Source organism: Hetaerina americana, unplaced genomic scaffold, assembly GCF_022747635.1.
Source record: "Hetaerina americana unplaced genomic scaffold, ioHetAmer1.1.p SCAF_12, whole genome shotgun sequence".
Taxonomy (NCBI): domain Eukaryota; kingdom Metazoa; phylum Arthropoda; class Insecta; order Odonata; family Calopterygidae; genus Hetaerina; species Hetaerina americana.
The window spans coordinates 14,318,249-14,342,909 of record NW_027286292.1 but is presented as its reverse complement, the minus strand read 5'-3'; the positions used below and the strand labels follow the sequence as shown (position 1 = coordinate 14,342,909).

Sequence of the window (24,661 nt, the reverse complement as noted above, 5' to 3'; positions counted from 1 at the left end):
ACCGCTGGATGATGATAACCGTTAGAAGTGAATATGAAAAATATTTCAATTTTGTGAAGTGGATCCTGTAAAGTGTTATTAAATGGATATCGACAAATATCCAGCGCCATATCGTGCTACTAAACTGGTAAGTCATCTTATGTCAATTCAACGAATGTGGGGAACCTTAAAATGCCTCATTTTTCATTAAGCATTGAGCTCGATATTTTAAAACCACTCCTTTGCAGAAATTATATACGAGGTCTTTGGAAATTTAAGCCTAGCAGTAGTGTTGTGGCCGTTTGTGTGTCATCTTTGGCTGTTCTATGAATCTTATAAATTGACATTATGTACATATGCATTGTTTCGGAATTGCCCAGTTTTGTTTGGCACATTCACCTTGCTAGCGTTGGAGTAACGTCACCTCAGCAACCAATAATTTTGGAGGATATGACTGAGCAACTTGAGCGTAATACAGATTATTGTTACAGCTCAATCCGTTCGATGTCATATCCACGTAGAAGAAAGTCTGTACATCATATTATCATATAGTGTAAAGTATTATATTGTGATATATCGTTATTTTAAATCATTCGTTCCATTTGGACTGCCCTGAGTAAACTAACTGGCTTTCTAAAAGGAATAGCCGAAATTTATTATTAGCCGAGCTTATTTAAGATTTAAAAACGCACGAATTAGATCTTTTGAGAAATGCATAATTTGAACTCCTTCATTTTGTAAACGATCCTGTTTTTCTTTTAAATCGCGTATCATGGCTCAATTTGCCTTTCTCAGCCTTTGCGAAGTATCATCTCAAACCTTGCATTTCAAACAACCCTTGCATTTAGTTAAATTACGAAGTAGATATTTAAATGAAAGGCACTCCATTAGATTTAAATAAATAACTGGCAGTTAGAGGCCATTCAATTGTTTATTTTCAGTGCCAATCTTAGGTATAGTATTCTCACCGAAACTGGAGCCCACGGTAAATTTTCCATGAGCTTTTTGCTAATCTTCGATTTAATACATTTTTAAGGGGCACGAAGATTGCGAATTGCCAAGTTAAACCCTTTTTATAAAAAAGTGTTTCAGTTTTAAATGAAATTACTTTTTTTGATTTCATTTATTTGTCTCATTTTACATAGATATCCAATACAAATAAAGCTGAATGCATAAATCCAAATAAAGGGCATTTGCTTCAATCCTTATTTGGATATAAGCTATGTAATGCTCATCCATCATTATAGAAGATAAACTTCGAGCCTGCTAAGTCTATCGTATATTATGGTCATTTGATGATCTGCTATGTTTTAAAATCTTGGATGAATGTCAAAATAGTTTAACTGAAGTGTACATTAAGTTTATGGTTAGTGTAAATGCATTGTCTCTCTATACCTTTTTTATTTTCAGAATCCTGTTTTTTTTAATTCCATGGTTAATCATGTGCCTTTTATTGAGAATTATCCATGAAAGAACTTAAGTCTAGCATATTACTATACTTTAAATTTAGAACCTCTTCTAAATGTGGTTGTAAATAAAGCCTTTTTTGCTGTTCTTTTATGTCTAGGTTTACTAAGGCATTTGTGGCTATTTTTGTATTAAGGAATTTATGTTATCATAGTTCAGTAAACTATCTGGTATGGACCTGTGGTTTCAAAGACCATAATATTAAATGAGATATTATGACAGTATTACAGGTCAAAACAAAAGTACCTTTATGAGGCTATTGCTAAAAGGTTGTGCTGACTTATCATTAGTCACCTATAGCGAACTTTGCAATTCCCTGGACCTTAAAACTTGACAAAAATCCACCGATATGCAGATATTATATTTTTGTAAAAAAATATGAAATATCTTTCTGTTACATCCTGATATTTTGTATTATTATGTACTATTAATGTAATCACTGACTTAAGTGAGTGTTTAATTTAGGATGAAAATTATAGTCTTTTAATTGTCTTGTACATTTAATTAACATGAGACTACTAAGTTTTTACAAATATTGTTGGCCATTATATTAGGAGAAGATACCTTTTTAGGATTTCTATTGAAAAGTTTTTAGGTATAAGGATCTGGTTAGAGTAAAGACACAGAAGGCTTCTCATGAGTCTACCCTGTAGCAGCAATGAGGAAGGCAAATATGCATTTTTCCACATGTAGATGCACAAATGTTCCCCTGTGCGTTAAGACCATAGCCCATTGCTGAAGGTAAAGCTCAACAAAAGTTGATACACTCAATATTGGCAATCTCCGTCTTTTCCTGACAATTTAGTTTCAATTTTTCAGTCGTTAATTCAGTCAAATGAAATTCAATATCATTACAAATTTTACTAATATTCTTGTCCATGGATATATTATCAATTATTTATTCATCATTACCCTTTTAATCATTTTTACCTTTGATATATCAGTTGGTTGCTTAAATTCCAAGTTCTCCTAATGTCTATAAAGTGATTAAGTATATACCAATAATGACTTGATTTTGCCTTACCAATTGCTTGATTAACTCTTTTCTGTGACAATGGTTTTGCCATAACTCGGTGGAATTTGTCCATTGTATACATAATAGAAACAGTAAATCCACCATTTAAATGTATTGCCAACCATGGTTTCGCCACTGTGTGGCATCATCAGGTGGCACTTGATGTTGCCACACAATGGGAAAACCATGGTCAGCGATAAATATTAATTGTGGAATCGCCGTGTTTTTACTATCAATGCTCTTCTAGATTTCTACTGTATCATTTTTGTTTATTATGGATGCAAAAGTTACCCTCCTAAATATTATTCAGACTTGGTGTTCCAATTATGTTATGCATTTTTAATTGCAAGAAACGAATGAAATGATAAGTTTTTATTTCTGTTGGCTGTTAAGTAACGTAGAAATCAAGATATCATCACATATACCCTCTTAATTTAAAACTATCTGACTTTAAAAATAATTATTTATAAATTTGGTGAATGCATTACTAATGTAATTTCAGTGGAATGAAGCCATCTGCCTCTTTCGAAATGGAATGCCTTTGAAGCGGCATAGAAAACACATAAAACTCCATGATAACTGCTTCTCTGGAGGGGAGGCTGTTTCATGGCTACACTCTACCCTGAAGGATGATGAAAATTTTGGGCAAGATGTAACTCGAGAGAAAACTTTTCAGCTTTTGAGCAAATTTTTGAAAGTTGGTGTATTTCAGTGTGTTAACAGTGGAAATGCAGATTCCAAGGAGGCATTTAAAGAAAATGAACTATACCGGTAAGATATGCCTTTTGGATCATTCCATACCTAATCATTCAACAGTGGTAGCATGTCCATTTTCTAGAACAATTGTATTTTGTACATATGCTAGTTCTTGCATGATATATCGTATCAGAAACAACCTTTTTTTATTCATGTGCTTAGTTCTCTAGAGGTGGTCATTTTTTGAACATAGTTAATAACATTTCATGATCACAGAGCTGTTAATAGAGACTGTGACTCACCAAAGTTATATGAGATGAAGACCTGATTCTAAAACCAAATAAATTAGTATGTACATTAATTACAAATTTATACATATCAATTAAAATTCCCATAATCATATTTGGTCTACAAGTTGAAGATAGGTTTACTGGCAAAACACTTGAACTGCTACAGTAAAGGTAAGGACTCTTTGGTATAAAGTATCTTACCACTTAAAATCTAATGATGCCAAGAGATGTGAAAAGTTATCCAATGGACTACATACTCAAGAAACAGATGTTTAGAAAAGAAATAAAGGATTTTGAAAACTATTCAGGTACAGATATTGACAGCAACCACAGTTTAGTGCTAATGCGGTGGAATCTCAGGTTTAAGAAGATGGCTAAAGATTCAATTAATGTTAGAAAGACTAAAGGAAACTGAGTCATGCACATTCAATGAAACTTGGAAATGTAAAAAAATAACAACACTGGATGTAATGAAAGAATACAAGAAATGAAGACTGGATGTTTAGAAGTTGTCAATGAATGCAGAGCTAATATCCTTTTGGGATGTAAATGATGAAACTATCATTGAAAATGAAGATGTAATGAACAGATGGAAAGAATACTTAGAAAATTTTTGTAATGGAAAAGAAATGCATAGTTGGGTAATGGAAGAAGTGGACACTGAGAAAAAATTGTGGGTGTAAATTTGTCACTGCAGCAAAGAACTTAAGGGTGAACAAGGTGCCAGGATTTAATAAATATACCCTCAGAACTAATAAAATATTCAGAAAATAAGATTTTTATGCAGCTCCACGACCTAATATGTGTGTGATATGAACATGAGAGGAGAAATATCGATAGGCTTGAAGAATAAAGCAGTCATCCCCATTCCACATAAATGTGGAAACATCAAAACAATTTGTCCATGCATTGAAGATTGTCAAGAATAATTCACCAAATAATAGAGAAGAAAACGGAAGACTATTCAGCGGAGGAAATTTTGGATTTAGAAGAGAGTTCAAGGTTTGTCTTTATGGTTCTACCCGTCACAAATGATAGAAAATCTTGCAAGGGAATCAAGAGATTGATTAGGAAAAGGAGAGTTACGAGAGTGGCTACAAGGCAGGCCTAGGATTAATACCCTGTGGTGTTGATGACATTGTAATTTTTTCTGCTGTTGGTTGAGTTTTTTTATTTTCATCTCTGTATTACTTATGTGCAAAAAATAATATTCCCTGTCCTAAACAGGTTGGGTCATTTAAGAGAAAACAATTAAATTACTGTCTTAGTATGCTTTCTTTGGCGGAAACTTTGTCACAGATAGGTATTCCATTGAGTTACTGACTTGGACGAGGAGGTTTTAATTCTCTTAGTAATTCATCTTGTTCCCTTATAATAAAATATAGTTCTCTGGTCACTGTTTGCAGTTCTTCATTGCTGAGCAGAAGCTTCAGGAAGCAAATTCCTTTAAAATGAAATAATAGTTGCCTATGAAGTAGCTGATATTTGTCACTGTGATGTATCAACCTTGCAAATGCAGTAAGAGGAGAGATATTAGGGAGGGGTGCATGGAACTTACAAGGATGGTGTTGGTATTGTTAACTGTTGCCATCCATTGTAATCTCTGCTATGAAATCAACATCATTGATCATTGCTATAGCTCATTTCAGTAAATTAACTCCTTTTGTGAAGAATATATTAATGAAATGTTTTGTAGAGGTGAACTGTATTCATAATTCCTTATGATCAAACTATAATGATAAGTCATTTTTATGAGTTTAATTTGATAATTGGGTAGTTTTATACTTCTGTGAAGAGAGAGGATCAGTTTGATGCCACAGAAGGTATAATTTCATTACAATGATTGTGGCAGAAGTGTATACTATACTTCTTAAATATATTTCAGGTTTTGCTGTCGCTCACCCTTAAGAAACATTCAGCTTTCTACCCTTGCATCACTTAGTAGCCAACATCCTCCAGCTGATAAAGGAGTAACTAGATCTACATCAAGATGTACCCTCAGTCACAAGTTACCAAAACGGTCACCTTCATTCCAATTCAACTACCTGGAAGAAATCAAATCCAGAGCAGCATCAAACCAGCTGAAGCAAATGGAAATTGAAGAGGTTTGGAAAACTGTAGTGTTGGGAAGGTGAGATAGCAAAAAATTGGTTTTGTACATAATATGATATTTTTTTCTAATAATATTTTATGGTATTTGCAGTTAATCATAAATTTTGTTGGCCTTGTGATATTTCCTTAATTCTTTTAGGGGCTGCATGTTGTGGCACATAGTTTCTTTGAATGCTTGTTGACCATTTTGATTACTTGGTTCTTTCTATTGCCTGAAGTTTATTGAGCTCAGAACCCTGGTTAACATGGAATTTATTTAAATGCATAAATTTGGATTTTTGTACATTTTCTGGAATCTTTTGAACACTTAAATAAATGTCACCTTAGTGTCCTGCAAGTCACCACTAGGATGTGTGGTAGTGGGTGATTACACAATAGACTACTTTTAGCCCAAAATACTTTTCCCTTCTTGTGCAATTTGATGCAGTTATTTTGATTCCTTGTCATTTACGGGCAAAATGACATCTGTTCTTTTAATCTCTCTAATTTTATTTACATGTTCTCTCTACTCTGTTGTATATTTTATCTCTATATATTTCATATCACCTTATTCATAGTAATAAAATTGTGCTCAGGCAAAATCTATGGTGCTCATTCAATTTTCTATTGGTTAATACAAGGGCGATTCAAAAATTAAGGTCTCTAATTTTTTTTCATGAAAAATCAAATTAATTTTCAATTTTACGTGCATCGTTGGAAAGGTTGAGCATTTAGCTATTTTTCTACACAGTTGCCTTGACGATTGATCACTTTTTGCATCCTTGTAAGCAGGTTTTCAATACTGGCATGGTACCTTTCTCCTGCCACGTCGCGAAGCCAACTGACGACTTCTCTCGGCTTCTCTGATATAAATTCATCGCCATTAAGTGGTAGTGTACGGTGAGAAGTTTATGGGCATAAAAAATGTGTGGAAGTGGTGCAGGGAGTTTTTTGATGGCCGGGAAAGCATCCACGATGAGCAGCGGTCTGGGCGGCCGAGTTTCCTGGAATCAAGAGTGGCTCCAATGGACGAGATGGTGGGCAATGACTGGAGAATTACCCTTCATGAGATAAAGGAAGGCCTTAATGAAGAGAGTGGCTAGTTCTCCGTGTAGGATATTGTGTTGGAGGTCCTCAGTTACAACAAGGTGTTTCACCAAAGGAGTGTGATTGCATCATGACAATGTACATCCACACCAACATGAACGTGTCATATCAAATGACCACCCTACTCAATGAATTCGGCTGGGATATCATCGACCACTCTCCTTACACCCCGGACATTTCCCCCAGCGAATACCTCTTGTTTCCCCTCTCAAAAAACACCTTGGAGGACAGAAATTCAAGTAAGACAAGGAAGTGCAAGAAGCAGTCGTCACTTGGCTTCGTGACACGGTGGGAGAAAGGTATGACACCGGTATTGAAAACCTGTTTACAAGGATGCAAAAAGTGATTGATTGATAAGGCAACATGTAGAAAAATAACTAAATGCTCAACCTTTCCAACGATGTACGCAAAGTTGAGAAAAAATTTGATTTTTCATGAAAAAAAATTGGAGGCCTTACTTTTCGAATTGCCCTTGTAGTTTTGAGGGTATCATATAACCTATGAACTACCCCCATATTTTTCCATGAAAACGACTGTAAATAGTTAAGAAAGGACTTAAAATAACTATATTATAATTTGAAAAAAAAATGTTTCATCTGTTTGAAAATTTGAAATTAAAGTGGCCATGTGTTGGTCACTCTATGTTAACAATGAAAATTTTCATTAACTACAGCATTTACCTCATTGAAAAATTCAGCTTCAAGACTGTTTGTTTTGAAACTTTTACTTCATTATTTAATTTTACAGACCAAATAATCTCATAATTTGTCTTCAGAAGGGAGAATTCTCACTATCCATTTACATCCTATGGAAAAATAGGATACTTAGTCTAGGTGAATCATAACTAAGTTTTTTGGATATGGGAAACTGATTGTCATTATTCCTCATATTGTCTTTTGTTTAAGATGAACTAGGGTAAATATTAAGAGGTGCTTAAATTTTCAGTAGGCTTCATTCAAGGTTTATCTCAAAATGAGTGGTGGTGACTTGTAGCTATGTGTATATGATATGCTGCTCTAAGGCAAACAATTGTTGAATTGTTTCATATTGAAATTGTAAATGCTTTGCGGGTAAATGTTTAATAGCATTTCTAGGTAGATAGGGTGGCTGCATCAGTATTTAATTCTGTGAAAGATTAAACAATTTTCATTTCAGTTCACTCCAGAAATGGGACATGAAGTAATTTTTTATTTAACAATTTTATTTAGCTAAGATTGAGACTTCATAGTCCCTCCTTCCACCTAACCCCTGTACATTACATTGAAGACAGTCACAAACACCCAAGCCCTAAGTAGAGGAAAACCCACCTAGGCAGAAAGCAAACCCGTGGCCTCTGGATTAGCAAACGAGAACATTACATGGCCACCGCCAGTGATAGTGATGGGAAGTGAAGTTATAACAGGTTGTAATCTTTCATCTTGAGTCATATCTGTTAGCAAAATTCACCCATTCCAGTAATAATATCTTTATGGTACAAATTGAAATCTTCAGTTATCAGTTCAGTAAATTCATGCCTGTAATGCCAAACATGTCAATAATGCTACAATCACTTCAATACGAGCCAATACTTCTATCTGGTTGAGAACCTAAAAACTAGGTACATTGCAATTAAAACCTCAACTAAAGGTTTCTGTAAATAAGAATTTGCAAAAACATTTGCCACTCCTTCATTAAAAGTAGTTTTCTCATAAATTGATAATAAATGGAGTGTGTTCATTTTCTGATGGGATCAAAAACCCATTTAAATTATCCCACAAGTGCCAAATGATCTGTTAAATGTTATTTTCTTTTTATATTGGTTAGCATTTCTTTAAAAAGGTCAAAACCAATAAAAACACTGAAAATTAAGCTAAAATGAATTTTTGCAAGAAATATGCCCAGACATAGGGGACCTTCCTCTTTATTGATTGGCATCTTTCTCCAGTCAACCCTGTGGTTATTTCTTAGATTTATTTTCTGATTTCTAGTGGAAATACAACTGTGGCTCAGTTTCCTTCAAATTGTCTCTCTCCCATTGAGAGCCGTGTTCAGCTTCTTCAATTTCAGACCGCTTCATTAATGCTGAAATTGTAGTCACTGAAGATACATGCCCCTAGGTAGCTTTTATAGTCCCTTATTTGATGTAAACATCTCTGATTTGCAAGTATTTAGTCACTTTGTTATCTTCTTACATCTCCTGGCATTTTACACATGTATTTTCTTCGTGGGTGGTTCTTTAAGTGTGTTTGCCTCTGCTAACTTAAAATATTCACAAAATTCCAGTTGACTTTCTGCTGTTCTTCCTAACAAAAATGTCTTTTGTGTAGTCTGTCACAAAAATTAGACATTTGACTTAGAAGTTGTTCTTCAGCTGCAATATTTTTCTCTTCTAGGCTTCAGGCTTTATTGGGTGCTTTGAGTGTGGATGACCTACTACCATCAAATCAGACTAGTGGTGCAAGGATTATGAAGAATGCAAACTTCATAAATGGTCTTGCATCCTATCATTCCTTTAACAGGTCGCAACTTTTTCCACGATGGATTCTAGCAGCTATGAAATCTTTAATCAACTGTAAGTTTTGAATTTAATTCGTTTTATGATCATCTTGCGTAAAATTTAAGTTCCTAAATGAGTTTTAATGTGTCTAAAATAGGGGGAATCGAAACTGGTTACATATTTTCTTTCTTGCTGATTCTTTCATTTGAAGGTTAATAAGAGTTGCTATTATTCTGATTATATTGTTGGTTGTTATTTTAATTAATGAAATGTTGATTAGGTCATTGAAAGAACAGCTTTTTATATTCAGCTATCTGGATATATAAGTTCTACCTTTGTTTTATAAGATGCAACTTTTTTCAATTATGTATTTATCTCTATCTTGGTAAGAAATAAGCAGCCTTTGAGCTTCTGTCAAAATTTAATATTTCTCTCCACAGTAAGTGACATGGAAATAGGTGAAAGAAATTGCTGTTTAGAAATGCTGTTTAGAAATTATCAAGATCTCCTTGATTATTTTTTTCAGTTTTGGCAGCTGTCATTTCTCATGTTTCTCAATCATGTATTTAAAAATAGTCCTGTGCATCAACATTAAGTATTGGAATTATGAATTGCTGTTATATTTTTGAAGCATTTTTCAAAACATCAGTTTTTTTAAGAACTAGCCCTCAAATTTTACTCCAACTATGTGAAGTCATGCCAATCAGAACACCTTCTGGGTGTCCAAAAAATCCATTTAATTGGGTACAGCATCGACCATATCTCTATGTTATTCCTATGTATGCCTGAAGGATGGGTTTATAATCCATAAATTATTAGCTTTGTTTCTGCATGATGGGTGAAATTTTATGGGGAACCATACTTGGGAATTAGCTGTCATCACATTCTGTTAGTGTTACAGTGTTGGCTTAGGGACGCTCAGTTTACATGCACAAATGCAGAATGCCCCTGGTAGTAGTCAATTTATTTGGCCTATGGCATCTCTCAGGGGCTCATTTTTGTCAATTTCATTGGATAGTTTCCATTGTGAATTCCTTGGAACATACTTAAAAAATATAAGTGCATAGATTGACATTAATGACATCATTATTTTCTAATTGAATTACTGGCTGACAGACTTTTGAGTCAGTGGAAGCTCATTCATTAACTATACACACTATATGTGTAGTAATTCTTCAAATGTTCCTGGATCAAAGGATTTATGCCACCCTTACTGGTTGTGTTGTCTGCAACTGCATCCCAACCCAATACCACCTGGCATTTATAACATCTGTGGCATGATTTACCATAATAATATTATAGGAAGACAAAAGAGGAAGTTTAATTCCAGTTTTAGGAATTGTATAACCAACATACTCAGAATAAGTGTCTTGGATGAGAATAATATGCTCTTAAGTAAAAAGCTTCTGAAAACATGAACCCTCATTAATTAAGATAGTTAAATTTCTTCTTCCATCATTATGAAGGTTATTTATTTCTTCTGACTAAAACATTTTGAGCCATTTGTTGGAAAACCAATTAAATGCTTCACATCACTCTTCTTACTTCATGGCAATCTTTTACAATTAATTAGTTCTTCTCATATATTATTCAGACATCTCCTAAAGCTTTAATTGTAATTAATTCTTCTGATCTATGAAAAACTGGTTATTTAGCATTATAAATATGGATGAAATATTGATGAAGTAATGTTTGATGATTCTTAATTCAGCCTCACATCAGAGCTCTGTATTCATTTTCTGACAAAGAAAGAAAATTTTTTTCAATCTGGTTTTCAACATACATTTTCATAATAATGGACAAGCAATTGTCCGCTAGATATTGATTTAATTCATGACCAGTTTCAATGTACTACATCATCTTCCAGTGCAAACTGCAGTCAAGCACTGTCTTATATAGATATTTATCTACTGAGGAGGAAGGGAAAGGAATATGTGGTAGGGGATGGAAGTGGGAATGTGGCTTGAAGAGAAAAAGGGAAACAAGGAAAGGGTTAACAGATGATAGCAAAATACAACATCATTAAGTGAACCTCTTTTCTTCTTCCAATCACTCCATGGAATCTAAATCCTCTGAGCCTGGTGCCACCAACTACTGCTGCTCTTTAGTTGTCGTTTCCTGCTGCTGGTATGGTGGACTGAAATGACTGTTTAATCACCAAAGAGGGATCTAGACTTTTGTATTAACTGTCTTTAATGGTATATTCTTTCACTATCCTCTGTTAACCCTTCCCTTATTCCCCCTACTTCCACATTTCAAGCCACACTCCCCCTTCCCCTCCCCATTCCTATGTCATATTTCCCTCCCCTTCCTCTCCACTAAAAAAATTTCATAAGACGGTACTTGACTGCAGTTTGTACCTAAAGATGATATAATAATTCCAAACCAATGATGGAATAAATCAAAATGTAGTGGAAAAGTGTTTCTATTTATTCATTATAAAGTTCAAATTCCACTATACCATGCCTGAAACTATGCAGTTTGTTATATATTGTCATATCCCTTTCACTCCGCCACCTCTTTAATTCATTTGTATTCTGCTTTTGCCAGTACATAATTAGAGTGATCCTTGATTTTTCAGTTCTGAATTTGCTTCAGGATACCTCCTAAAATTGTTTTATATGATTTGAACAAAATTTTGTTCAATATTATCATGTTTGGATAATGGAAAGATATGCCACATTGCAATCAAAGTTCGTTGCTTGACATTTTTTACTTATGCAGGTACCAGTGTGATAGTGAAGTTCTTCCTATATTGAATTCTCATGAATTTTCTTAATATAAGTATCAGCGTTTTAATAAACATTGACCTTCAGTGTCCTGAATTTGTACATCCTCCACCTGGCAGTTGACCGAATATGGCCCAGGTAGTCGGTAAATTTTGTGCGGCTCTGGTGCAACTGCTCAGATATCCGTTATACTACTCCGTATCTCATTTAGTATTACATTACTTCTATTCAAAAATGGTATTTGTTTTGATTTATTGCACCTATTCAAGAAAACATAAATATATGTCATGATTTCCATACTTGAATAAAAGTATGCCAACCTTAAGTAATATGAGTTTGAAACATTTTTTAATTTAATAAAATTAGTTTGAAAGGCAAGTAACTTGTACCTTGCTGTTTACCTTACTTTCCATAAAGAATTTTGGCCCTAGTTGCTCTGAATATTGAAGTAGTAATTTATCATTCGAATAAGTTTAATTAAAAGGGGTCATTCTAAACTAAGGCAATTTTTGCCAAATTCCCAGTATTTTTGCTTTCCAATTATATGAATATATAACACAATTTATTTTCTAATGTCCTATGGAACAAATTTGAAGGGATCCTGAAAAAAATTCACAAAAATGTTTCTACCTATGACTAAGGGCCACCCTAATGTAACCTTGCTTTGATAGTTTTGGCATCTACCAGACCAATGGACATTTTCCCTTCCTTTCTTGGATTAGTGGGGAAGTTGTTCTTTTACTATAGCTGTAAAAAATTTTATTGCATTGTTTTAATGGAATGGGTATTTCATCTGCATTTCTTATGAGGCCTTAGTCTGAGATTGTAATCAGAGTAGGAGACAATGAATTCTATGGGGATAAAAGTATTTCAATTGAGTGAGTGCATGCATTCGCAACTCTAGTGGCTAGAGTTGGATAAATTGTTAAATCAGTTGTTTATAAGATAAGTGAAATACCAATGTTTTGGAAATATTCAAGGCCAAAATATATTGACGTACATAAAAATGAATCATATATGTTACTGTCCCTGGAAACCATCGTAGGGTTAATGCATGAAAACCTCCGCCATGGTTTTTTTCCCCATGCCCAGAAATATTCATTGTAGTAACCCTAGGTTTAACAATGGCATTAAAATTTGTGTCCGTATGCATCAAGCCTTAGGAGATGACTCATATGTATTTGACTAAGTTTTAGATTCTCTTCTGTGCTTTGAACTTTATAACAAATCAAGACCATGCTGATATTAAGAAATGATGGAAAATTAGTTTTACTCTGGTGGGTTTTTACCACATTTTTGAATATTAAGTGATTTATTAAATCCAAAACAGGTGTCAATATCTTAAATGCTGATATACCTAGTTTTTAGTTTATCATCTATCAAGACTTAGGTATTCCTTTCTTAACTCAGTAAGTCATTGAATTTTTGACTTTTAGTTTTATAAAAAGTCTGGCAAATTTCTTTTAATTATTTAATGTTGGCTTTTATGAAATATTTGAGGTTCTGATTAATGTATATTCATTTTCAGGGCCACATCTAAATAGAAGTGCAAGCTCTTTTATTTGGTACCCAGGATTTGAAGTTGATGTATTCAAAGTAATTAAGGATTATTTTAGCAACTTGGAATCGCCTTTAATTACTAGCTTCTTATATAGTGCTTTCATAAACTCATATGCCTATGTTGAGTATGTAGAATCTCTGCAGGAGTTTGATGAATGTGCTTCAACAGATGCGGAATACCAAGGTATGAGTTGTGGACTTCCAAGCAAATCACAAGAAAATCTCGTTTTAAACATGACAACTTCCTCAGATCTAAGGAATAAAATATGTCAGTCTGAGCCCCTTTATTGCCCCTTAAAAGTTAGGGAAATTGTGAACTCATTCAACGAATCTTTTAGTGATAACTGTGGTGCTAGCCGAATGGAATTGAGTAGAATCCATTCTGTAGGTAACTCCAATCCTGCTGCATATTCTGATAAAAACGAAGTTCCTCCGTGCAATGGTGAATATCAATTTTATAGTGCAAGAAAACTTTTATCATCACCCCTACCTCCAAACGCTTGCTTTGAAACTGCTTTCACATCTGACAGTCCTGTGACTCGTATAATCCCCAGAAAGGAAGTGGAAAATATACATTTAACTCATAGAAATCGACAAAGGGAAAGCTTTTGCCAAAGAGCCATATGCTCTGTCCCACATCCAAGTAACAAACAGGCAGCCAGTCCACATCATAAGTCTCTGGATGTTTTGTGCAATATTAGACGCAACTCTAGTGCCCCAAATCTAATAGACATCAGCTCAACAAATGATGAAAGTTCAAATTACACTACCACAAACTATGCTGAAAAAGGAGATCTTCATGACCACCACCATAATAAATCTTTAGTGCATGGTGAAGCACAATTAAATAACTCATCCAGCCACATATTTGGAAATGCTACATCTCATCCCACAAATTGCACTCCTGCATGCAGTAAGGTAAAGCTTAAAAAATCCCATGGTCATAATAATGTTCAGAGGAGATCAACAAGGAGAAAGAAATCTCCCAGTGAAAGTGGATTAAATGAGAAACTTCATCACATTCGTAATAAATCTGGAGGGTATGTTAATGTTGCCTTGTCAAGCTCTGTGGATGAACTAGACCAATCTTGTGGCTTTGATCACCTTTTGGGTGAAGATTTGGATTATGATAAAGCTTTAGACACTCTTCACAAGTTAATCAAGTGCACATACAGAGGTGGAGAATCTGAGAGTTTTTCGGAAGTTAAAGTTCAAAGTGATGCATGTGGTAATCAGAGCTGTTCTAGCACCTCTAGCCTATGGTCATACCATACTGCTGCATCTGGTGAGCAATCCTGTAGCTCAGATGTGCTAGCAGCAACTTCCCGTTTTGTAATGGACTGCAGGAGCAGCAATCCAACTGCGGAGGAATTAATGAACACTGGTGAGTGAAATCTGCTTGTTAGTTTAGCATTGTTCCCTTTTGTATTGGTTAAGCTGGCAAAATAAACATGATGGGCAAGATAGGGATAGACTATATTTATTAACTAAATAGGAATTCAATGGACTGAAGGAAATAAATCTTTTTAGTTTATCCTTTTTAGGATGGTAAGAAAATACTTTTAGTGCCTTATTCATGGAAGCATGGCAGCAGCTTACCAAATCGTGCATGTTTAAAATTAGTTCATCCTATGCATGGATTTTTATGTTTATAGAAAAAACAGTGCAAAATCTGGCCACACAGTTAAGGATAAATAAAATAAATTTGACATGTTTCTCTGCCTCATAAATAGAACGCACACTTTTATTCAAGTATGAAAAAAGTTGCCTTATTACTTGTTTGAGGAACAAGTGAATTGCTTTTTAGGACGGTAACTTTACTTCAATTGGACCATCAGCAATGCTAAAATGTGCTAAGCATATGCCTTGTTGTCTTATCAGTCATCATTTATTGCCAATCTCTGAATTTAGTAGGTATTAGGCAATCATGTCCCTCATTTTGGTGTGATATGGTTAAAAAAGTTAGGCCAACTTCATTGTAGAATCGTGGATGCCCTCCCACTCTCAAGCTGATGTGCAGTATCTAGCGTAACTTTGCTGTACGTAGACAGTGGCACAGTCATAATCAGTCTATGAGGAATTTCACTTGATTTAGCACCACCAAAAACATATATTTTTCCCTCAATTTCAATATGATATTAGAGCTAATTCTACTTCATATGCATCCATAACTCTGTACATAAGAATTACCATATTTCCTTGCTCATAAGACACATTTTTTTCACTTCAAAGTGTGCTCTAAAGCCTGCATCTTATGAGTGAGGGTACACAGGTATAACTTCAACCTATAAGCACCAGCCAGTTCAGTGGAAAAATAATTACCATTACATATTTTTTCCTGCATCAAGCATAGAAAATAGTTTCCTTTATTCAAGTGTTGGTAATATTTGTTGAGTCAGTAATAAGCAACAGTGTTAGCATAGCAATAATTTGATCTCTTCTGCCTGACAAGTATTGTACATTAATTCTTACCTGAAAAATCAGGGTCTGTCTAATGTGTCTTACGTGCCAGGTAATATGATCCCGCCCTAAAATGAACAAGAACAGAAAACTAATGGCTAAGTATTGAAATTTTGTTTGAAGTAAAGATGTGAATAAATACAAAAACTCAAAAATACGCTGTAGCACTGTTGTCCACAGTCCTATTCATAAATGTTAGAAAATGTACAATGTTATTGTTTGACAGTTGCTATTTCAGAGCCAATGAATGCCCTGCTAAGATTTCTTGTCTGCATAAACACTTGATTGAAACATTTTCTTTGGTATAAGTGTCAATGTTTTACTACTGTTTGGCACTGCATATACTGCTGAATCAATTAACTTGCACATAAAAAGGTAATGTTGGGGATGCATGTTTCATGAGATAGACATTAGTCTTTCCTGCCAATAAGGATCGTTTACATTCCTAGGGCAACTTTCATAATGTGATGAAACAAATATTAACAAAGTATCAAGATTTTCATCCACAGAGAACATAGTAAGTATGGCAATTTTTTTTTGCATCGCAGAAATATATTAAACCCACACTCGGTGATTTATACCACCATCCAATTTTCCAGTGTTTTTGGCCCATATCTGGTAACTGTGTCATTTAAAAAAATCGAATAGAGGTGAAAAAGTCCTGTTATTTAATCACTAGAAAAGACAGCTGGTCTCCATTTAGTTCCTATGCCAATGCGCAAATTCTCCCTCACCTCTCCATTACTTAGTTTGGAAATAAAATTATACTTTTAATGCATCTTTCATGGAAATATGCAAGCGATAATGGCGTACTAAATATTACCAGGTAATGGATTAATGATGGAGCAAATTTACTCTCATTTAGGTTGTTACAGTGATGTCAAATGTTGGCTATCCAGAAAGTATCTTACATTTTGAAATAAAATATGAACCTAATGACCAGACAAAGTTTTTCTGTATGCATTTGAAAGGCATATTCTTAAACTATTTTTCCACATAGTCGTCATTCAAATTGAGGCATTTAACTTAGCAGTACACAAGCTTTTCAATCTCTGAAGAAATATGCCACCTTACATTTTAACCTCTAGTTAACCCCAGCATGCAATTCTGTATCACTATCAAAGCACTGTGTTGCAGGCCACCACTTCATCACTGGAATCTGCGATTTTCTTAAATTTTTTCGTTGATTTTCAACTTAAGTTCATCTGTCACTAGGCTAGATCGACCACTGTGGTCCTCGTCATGAACATTGGTGTGGCAATTTTTAAACTGAATTCACCTCTGCCTCAATCCGCCTTCACTCATAATTCCATCTCTGTACACTTCAAAAAGTTGCCCATGAATTTCAATTGGCTTGTAGTTCATTGCCAGTAAAAACCTAATCACTTATTGCACTTCACAACTCATGGGCTTTTCTATTGCAGCACACATTTTAACAGTTCTCAGTGAGCAAAATAGAAGAACCATAGTCTGCACACTGCTGCAGCAGGATGTGTTCTGAGTGTAGGGACATTTAGACCAAGATGTTGGCTCTGTCCCTACCCATCGTCACGCTAGGGGGAAGCATAAGTTACTCTCTGGGCAGCCCTTGTAACTTTTTGTTGAGGATTTTGTCTGAAAAGAAGATACCTGTACACTGTGAATACTTATTCAATTATTTTCCTTCTTGCAATTAAAGGCACTACCTGGAATTTGAAAATAGACCTTCAGCGTAGGAATATGGATTCCCATCTGGTTATCAATAGGTACACTGACTAATTCACCAATATGCTCAGGCAGATGGACATCACATTTGAATGCTCAGACATTATGGACATCATAATGGTGTCTGAGAAAATTTCTGAACACAACAATTCCGAGTAATTCTGATGTAGTTAAAGGATGCTCACCCAATAGTTATTCATATTTTTAGTTTTTGTTTTTAAAAATTATTTTGGTTACTCCAGTGTGTATAATTCTCTTAGAAAAGCCATTGACACTTAATTATTACAAAAATATTGTTTTTTACAAACTTGTAATAATTAATGCATTCAATTCTTTTTAATAGGCATTCAAACTGTGCAAGGACAACAGTTGGGGCTGGATATTTTTCAGTTGCTGCTACTTTTATTACCTCCTGTGAATAGGTATAAGTTGCATGTATTGTTGTACTTCATGAGCAATATAATTAGTAATGGGAAACTCGTATTGCAAGATGGAATTTGTACAAAGAGTCTTGTAAGTACTTTATGGTCATCATGCTCGCTAAAATACTTGATTTATATATACTATTTAGCTCTTTTGGTAATTGTTAATGATTACATTGGTCTCATTGCAGCTCTTGGACACTTTTACCCCAAGTATACTACGCCCAGAAGCAAATGTAAAGGGAGATGAGGGTCTTGCCCGACGACTTATTAGCTTTTTTCTGGACAATCACCAGGCATTATTTCAAGTATCTCCTGGTCTCCAATCTGAAGTAAACTCTCACCTTTTACAGTTACCAAAGCAAGTACGTAATGAAATTTTGTTCTGTTTCAAATCAAAATAGTTTGCATAGGCCCCTCAGTCTTCGCATTCAAGTTCCACAAATATTTTTTGTGGTGGGAAGAGGAGAGGGGCCTTCTGAACTTTACAATATCTCTCAATGTTTGAATGCAGCATAAGGTAATTGTTTCAAAATTGCTGGCATTCTTTCTTTGGAGCGGAGAAACCTCTTTTTGGAAATGTTTGCAATGAAAATATTTTGGATTTGTTATTAATGGGCCCTGGGGTGAAGATGTATGATTTTTCTCAGTATTAATATTTACTGGGGGTGTTGTGTACATTTTATAATGATTTTTTGTTGATAGTTGCAGGGGCTTTCTTCTATTTTCCTATTCAAGTTTTTCATCGCTATTGCTGGATCTCCCAAACCTCTTTGTTTTAGCTTGGTAAATTCTGCTTGCATGCTCACAAAGTGACTCATGTACCACTTAATTTGAGTTTCTCTCTTCATGTACATTCTTTGGTCAAGTACTTGTGTATGCATGTGGGTATTTCAATAAGCACTTATGAAAAAATAGGAAAACATATTATTTTGGGTAGATTTCTATTCGGATAAATACACTTTTCCTAGTTTCTCCAACTTATTTTAGCTGTACAAAAATTAGGATTGCACAAGGTCCTCAAAATCAGCATCTCTGTTGGTGATGATCTCCTCATTCAACGTGAATAGTTTTCTGGCAGATCAATTTTTCAAGTTTGGAAATAAAAAAAGTCACTGGAGATTTTTGTTCGTCCTTCTTGCAAGTAATCAATGTAGATGATTATATATGCATCCCAAAAAACCATGGCCATCATCTTGTCAGAAAGACTAAGAACTTCCAAGCAATAGGTTGCCTTTGGGAAGTCTGAATTAAAAAAGGTGAAAATGGTTCATTCAGATTGGAAGTTTATGGTGTCTTTTTTGGTATTTACTAGGAACAATTTTGATTGAATATTTGGAAAATGGTTGTGCTATTACAGCTGCATACTATGCATTTTTTTTTGTTAATTGGAAAACTGAACTGCTAGTGAAACATCAATGATTGAGCTACAATAGTACAATTACTATTACAACCCTATCTGTATTCTCCCCATTCTCCATATGAGGCTCCATCAAAATACCAACTTTTCTAATATGAAGAAATAGCAGATGGGATGGAAATTTTATTCAAATTAGGAGGTGATTGTGGAATCAAATGCCTCTTGATAAGAAAATTAAGGGTTTACATAGTTAAATAATTTTAAGGCTCAAATTTTGGTACAGTTCCTGCAATTGTAAGTTATGATTCAGTTGTCACTGAGGCATTCTATGGTAAATAAGAATGCTTGCTGTACTTGAATGCAGAGGTTGAGTTAAGCATGGATTTTTATCAACCAAAAGTGGATGAAAATAAAATTCAGTCTGAAGAATATTAAAAAATGGTGTCCTGGAAAAGTAAAGAGCATGAAGTTATCAATGTAACAAACATAATGTTAAAATGTCACGTCTTTTACAAATCGTGATAAACTTGTTTTGCAAAAGCTGTAACGCCAGTTTAAATTGACTGTATCTTGATCTAAATGATGCATTTCTAATTTCCAAGAAATTATTAAGTATGTGAAATGTAAAATACATTATTACTTATACTTAATTTAACTTCTTGTTGAATTATTTGTATCATCTCAATTATTTTTTCTATGTGCAAATTTGTTCAAACATTAAGGGTTTTATGGAAACCTTGGAAGAATTTTTTTTCACTTGTTTTTATCTAATTAAGGTATATTTAATGGTAGTTAAAGGATTGGGTTTGCTTGATAGTAAGGCTAATCTAATCTGTGTCTAATCTCTGAACTTATTTCAATGCTAGGTTGAATTATCTGGTCCTGGTGGAGCACCAATGGCTTACTGTGAAAGAATTTCATGCCAGCAGTATGAAGAACAAAAACTAACAGGCTCACGGTTAGCGCTGGTAGAGCTCCTTGATCAAATAATAATGGATGAAAAAATGGGGTCCAAAGAAAAAAAGAAACGTCTTAAAATGGTAAGAGGAAAGTGTGATACAGGCCCTATAGCAGAATATTTTTGCCAAATTTATTGGATATTGTAAGTAGTTTGGTTCCATTTCAGTTAATTCATCAACAATTACCAAAGAGGTTAAAATTTTATTATCAAATATAGATACTAGTATATTTTACAAAACTTAATATCTGTGCATTGGCATTCTCTGTACTAGGAGTACTTCACCAAATTGAAAAGTTTACTCTATCAAAGTACTACCACATGTAGGTAACCACTTCCCTTTCAAGATTTATCAGAGTAAAATATAGGGTAAATTAGATGATGATTGAGTAATGTGACATGTAAATTATATTCTTATATACTTATTTTTTTCTGAGGGTTTCTTAAATTTCTGTCTTGAGAGTCTCTGTAATGACATTCACCCATTACTTTCTAGGTTATCACTTCCTCTAAGCTATTCACTCTTTCACAGCAAAAGCACACCTTTTCTTACTTGTCTGTTACCAGAGCATCCAGTCCACCCATTCCTTGCTATAATTTCTATTTTTACTAAAAACACTCCTCTGGTACACCTTGCCAACTACATTTTTTTAACTTTATGCTAGTCCTGGCATAACCAAATTTCACTCTTATTAAATGATGTGGAATGTCTTGCACACTAAGGGTTGCTATTTATATTTTCAGCCTAATAATGAAAACGCAGTAATTTATTGTTGAAAATGGCTTAATTGTTTTTTGAAGTATTCTCCATGATCATCCATACACTTTTGCATGGGCTTGAGCCAATTTTAGTAACACTTTTTTAACACTCCGATTGAGGTACCTCCAAAACATGCTATTTGAATGCATCTACCGCTTCCTCAGGTGCCGAAAAATGTTGGCCATGCAATTTTTCCTTGACAAATTGGAATGAAAAGAAGTCATTTGGTGCTAAATCAGGGCTCAATGGAGGATGGCCCATCAATTCGACGTTTTGGCCAATCAAACAGGTAGTTGTTTCGGCTGATCTGTGAGAGCTTGCATTGTTATGGTGAAGAATGATCCTTCATTGCCACTTCTTTTTCTGAATTTCACCAAGCACTTATGGTAAACAAATGCTTGTGTACCATTCAGAATTCATGGTTCTATGTTGCTCTAACAATAGGTTTGCCTCATGTCCAGTTATTCCAAAGAATCAATCGATCATTTGCTTTGATGTACTTCGTGCACAAATCACTTTTGTCGGATTTGGCTAGTGTTGGAAGACCCTTACAGTGGATTGCTGTTTTGTTTCAGGCTCATACGCATTAATCCAAGATTCGTCACCTGCTTAGATATTATATACAGCATTTGATGCACTGCGATTGTGTTTGTTGAGCATTTCTTTGAACCAATTGACATGAGCCTCTATTTGAGCTTTTATCAAATTATGCGGGATCCAGCGAGAACAAATTTATTTCACAGCTAAATGTTTATGCAGTATCTTATTGATGCTCATCATAATTATCCCCAAGGATGCCTCAATCTCACGATAAGTCACATGACAATCTTCCTTTACTAGTTCTTGCACAGTATCAATGTTTTCTGGCACAACTGATTTTGGATGACCTTCACGACTTTCGTCTCTGAGCAAATGGCAGCCATGATGTAATTCATTATACCAGCATTTCACAATGGCAAAGGATGGGGCCTCATTGCCAAAAGTGGAAGTAAGTTGATCGATTCACTCATGTCTTGATAATCCACGTTGAAAGTCATAAAAAATCGTCGCAAGAAAGTTTTCACAATTGAACTTCTTTAGTTTACAGAGACAAAATTTTTGAGTCACTCTAAACAACAAGTTATGATTAATGGACAAAATGTTCTGAAGAAAGTTATCATTGAAAGGGTCAAACTTTCAGATGGAAACATCAGATGGCACTTGAAGCACTTTGTGTTTTCAAGGCTCAAAATATAAATAGCAACCCCCATATATGGAATGTTGTTTCTGCTGCATATGTGTGTGTATGTATGTATGTATCGATGTGTGTGTGTGTGTGTGTATATATATATATATATATATATATATATCTTTATATATATATATATCTTTATATATATTTATATATATATGAAATAAACTTCTTAGAAAATTCACTTGCCTGCTAATCTATTCATCTCTGTTTCGATATCACAAGCATTCTGCTAAAACAAGCAAAATCATCCTCTTGTTCAGTTCTTAAATCATTTACCCTCAATGCTGTTAGTGTTCTCTTCCAATTGCAGCTACTCTCACACTGACAAACAACACATTTAGGTTCTTTCTTATGTTGTGTTGGTTTACTTATAATGATGTTGATGTTGTTAAACAACTAATTGGAGTTGAATACTGCCTGAAAACCTTTGACAGTATTTCTCAGATTGTGGATATGCAATTGGGTTTAAGTTCTAACTGTTAGTTGTCACTTAATTTGGAAGCTAAATGGAAATTGCATAAGTGGAAAGTAGTTCCAAAGTTCTGGCATAAGTTGGCTGTATTTATTTTACCTTAATAGGATTGCCTAGTTGATTTCCTTAAGTTATAATTCTTTTTTTACAGTTTCGAGAGGCATATCCTCATATTTACCATATGAGGTTCCCATGCCACAAGAAAGAAGATGAGAGGCAGTCGAAGTCTAGAGGGATCTTGGGATTTGCATCACTCACCCGTCTGAGAAATTTAAGAATATAAACATTGAATTTTGTGTCTTTTCCATCTCTGTTCATTGTGTTATCTGTTTTTAACCTTAAATCATTAGATGAGGACAAGGCACAAGGTCCATAGTTACATACAAGTTCAGGCAAGGGTTACTGTCACTCTCCCAAGATTCTGCAAACCAAGGCAGTTTTTGCTCATTCCCTCCTCATACTAGCACTCTCATATGTAATCAGCACAATCTACATTATTTTATGAAGTCATGAGTGCATTAAATAGGTGTTTTTTTGATGATTGAATCTCAGTTGCAATAATCTTGCCAGTAATTATTGTAGTTTTATCTGGAATTGTTTTCCTAAAGATATTTTTTAAGGTTTTATCAAATATTTGATATGTTATATGTACTGTTAAAATATATTTGTAAAATGTTTATCAACTAACCAATTCAAGGGAGTACCATTGCATTTGTTTATGATTAAGCATTAATGGTATGATTTTGAATAAGAAATGGCCACAGAGAGTGGCTGAGTTACAGTATTGCTACATTTTTGTAATATTCTGAGATTAATTGATATTTCATCCATAGATGTCCTTCTGTTTTCCATGGGTGTAAAAATGTGCATTTTGAACATTGCTTCAAGAAATTCTTCATCATATGGGACAATACAGAGGTCAATAGCTCCTTGTTTTTTTAACTTTCATGGTAACAGTTCTCTATCAAAAATGAAATTCTCCATGTGTGAGAGCCCCATAACCCATACCAATGAACAAACTCATAATGACAGGCCAAATTTTTATGGTTTTTATTTTTTTTAATTTCCATTTGTCTTTAATTTTTTCCTTTTGATACAAATTTTATGTATACCAAGTTTGGATTTGTTTGGGGCTTTGCAATCTTTGCCACTGAGACATCAAAACTAATACTCAAAGGGGTGAAAATGTTTTTTTATTTAATAGTCAAAATTGTTATAGTTATTCTTTTAAGTATTATTTTACACTACCCCTCCATATTTTCCACTATTTTAAGTTTGTCAAAATGCCAGTTTATTCTTATTTTCATCCATAGGCTAATGAAATAGAAGTTAACATTCCTATAATATGGGCAATTAGCTTAGGAATTACTCTGTTGTAATTTTTATATAACTTCCAGTTTACTGCTATTTTCCTATTGTAAAATTTTTCCTTTGAGCTATTGGGGTCTGATAATGAGCAAAATTCAAAGACATGTGAATTGCAATGAAAATGTTAGCCATTACTGAATAAATGATTTAAGCATATTTAAGATCAAATTCAAGAAGAGTTTTTATGATTCTTTTATGCATATATGTTTGCAACAGGATACTTATCCATGTAATCTCTCATCTTCATTGGAGTAGTTTCTGTTTTTGATATCTTATTACTTTATTGTCTAAGTGTATTTAATTATTCTTCTCAGTTATATCTTTGAACATAGCTATAATAGGCTTTGATGATTGAAAGTCCTACCATATAACCTTTTATCCACCCAAATAAGCTGGATCAGTCCCAAAAATACTTATCTATTAATCGCTCAACAAATTTAAAGAATGAGTCAAAAATCTTTATTTTTTTGTTACCAATACAAAGCATGAATAGGCTTTATGTGCAGGTATGTT

At 34.1% G+C, this 24,661-nt stretch overlaps 1 protein-coding gene across 1 annotated transcript; it reads left to right on the top strand.

The window, feature by feature from the left end:
- Positions 1 to 24,377, top strand: LOC139685870 (DEP domain-containing protein 1A-like). Its single transcript, XM_071582995.1, has 9 exons — positions 1 to 127; positions 2,964 to 3,232; positions 5,333 to 5,578; positions 9,018 to 9,196; positions 13,379 to 14,794; positions 17,918 to 18,087; positions 18,188 to 18,361; positions 20,223 to 20,396; positions 22,932 to 24,377. The coding sequence occupies exons 1-9, from the start codon at positions 83 to 85 to the stop codon at positions 23,061 to 23,063; spliced, it is 2,805 nt and encodes a 934-aa protein (XP_071439096.1). The 5' UTR covers positions 1 to 82; the 3' UTR covers positions 23,064 to 24,377.
- Positions 24,378 to 24,661: the final 284 nt, after the last annotated feature.

Coding starts and splice junctions, on each gene's coding strand:
- LOC139685870 (XM_071582995.1), top strand. CDS start 83: ATGGATATCGACAAATATCCAGCGCCATATCGTGCTACTAAACTG. Junction 128..2,963: donor CATATCGTGCTACTAAACTG/GTAAGTCATCTT, acceptor ATGTAATTTCAG/TGGAATGAAGCCATCTGCCT. Junction 14,795..17,917: donor GGAGGAATTAATGAACACTG/GTGAGTGAAATC, acceptor TCTTTTTAATAG/GCATTCAAACTGTGCAAGGA.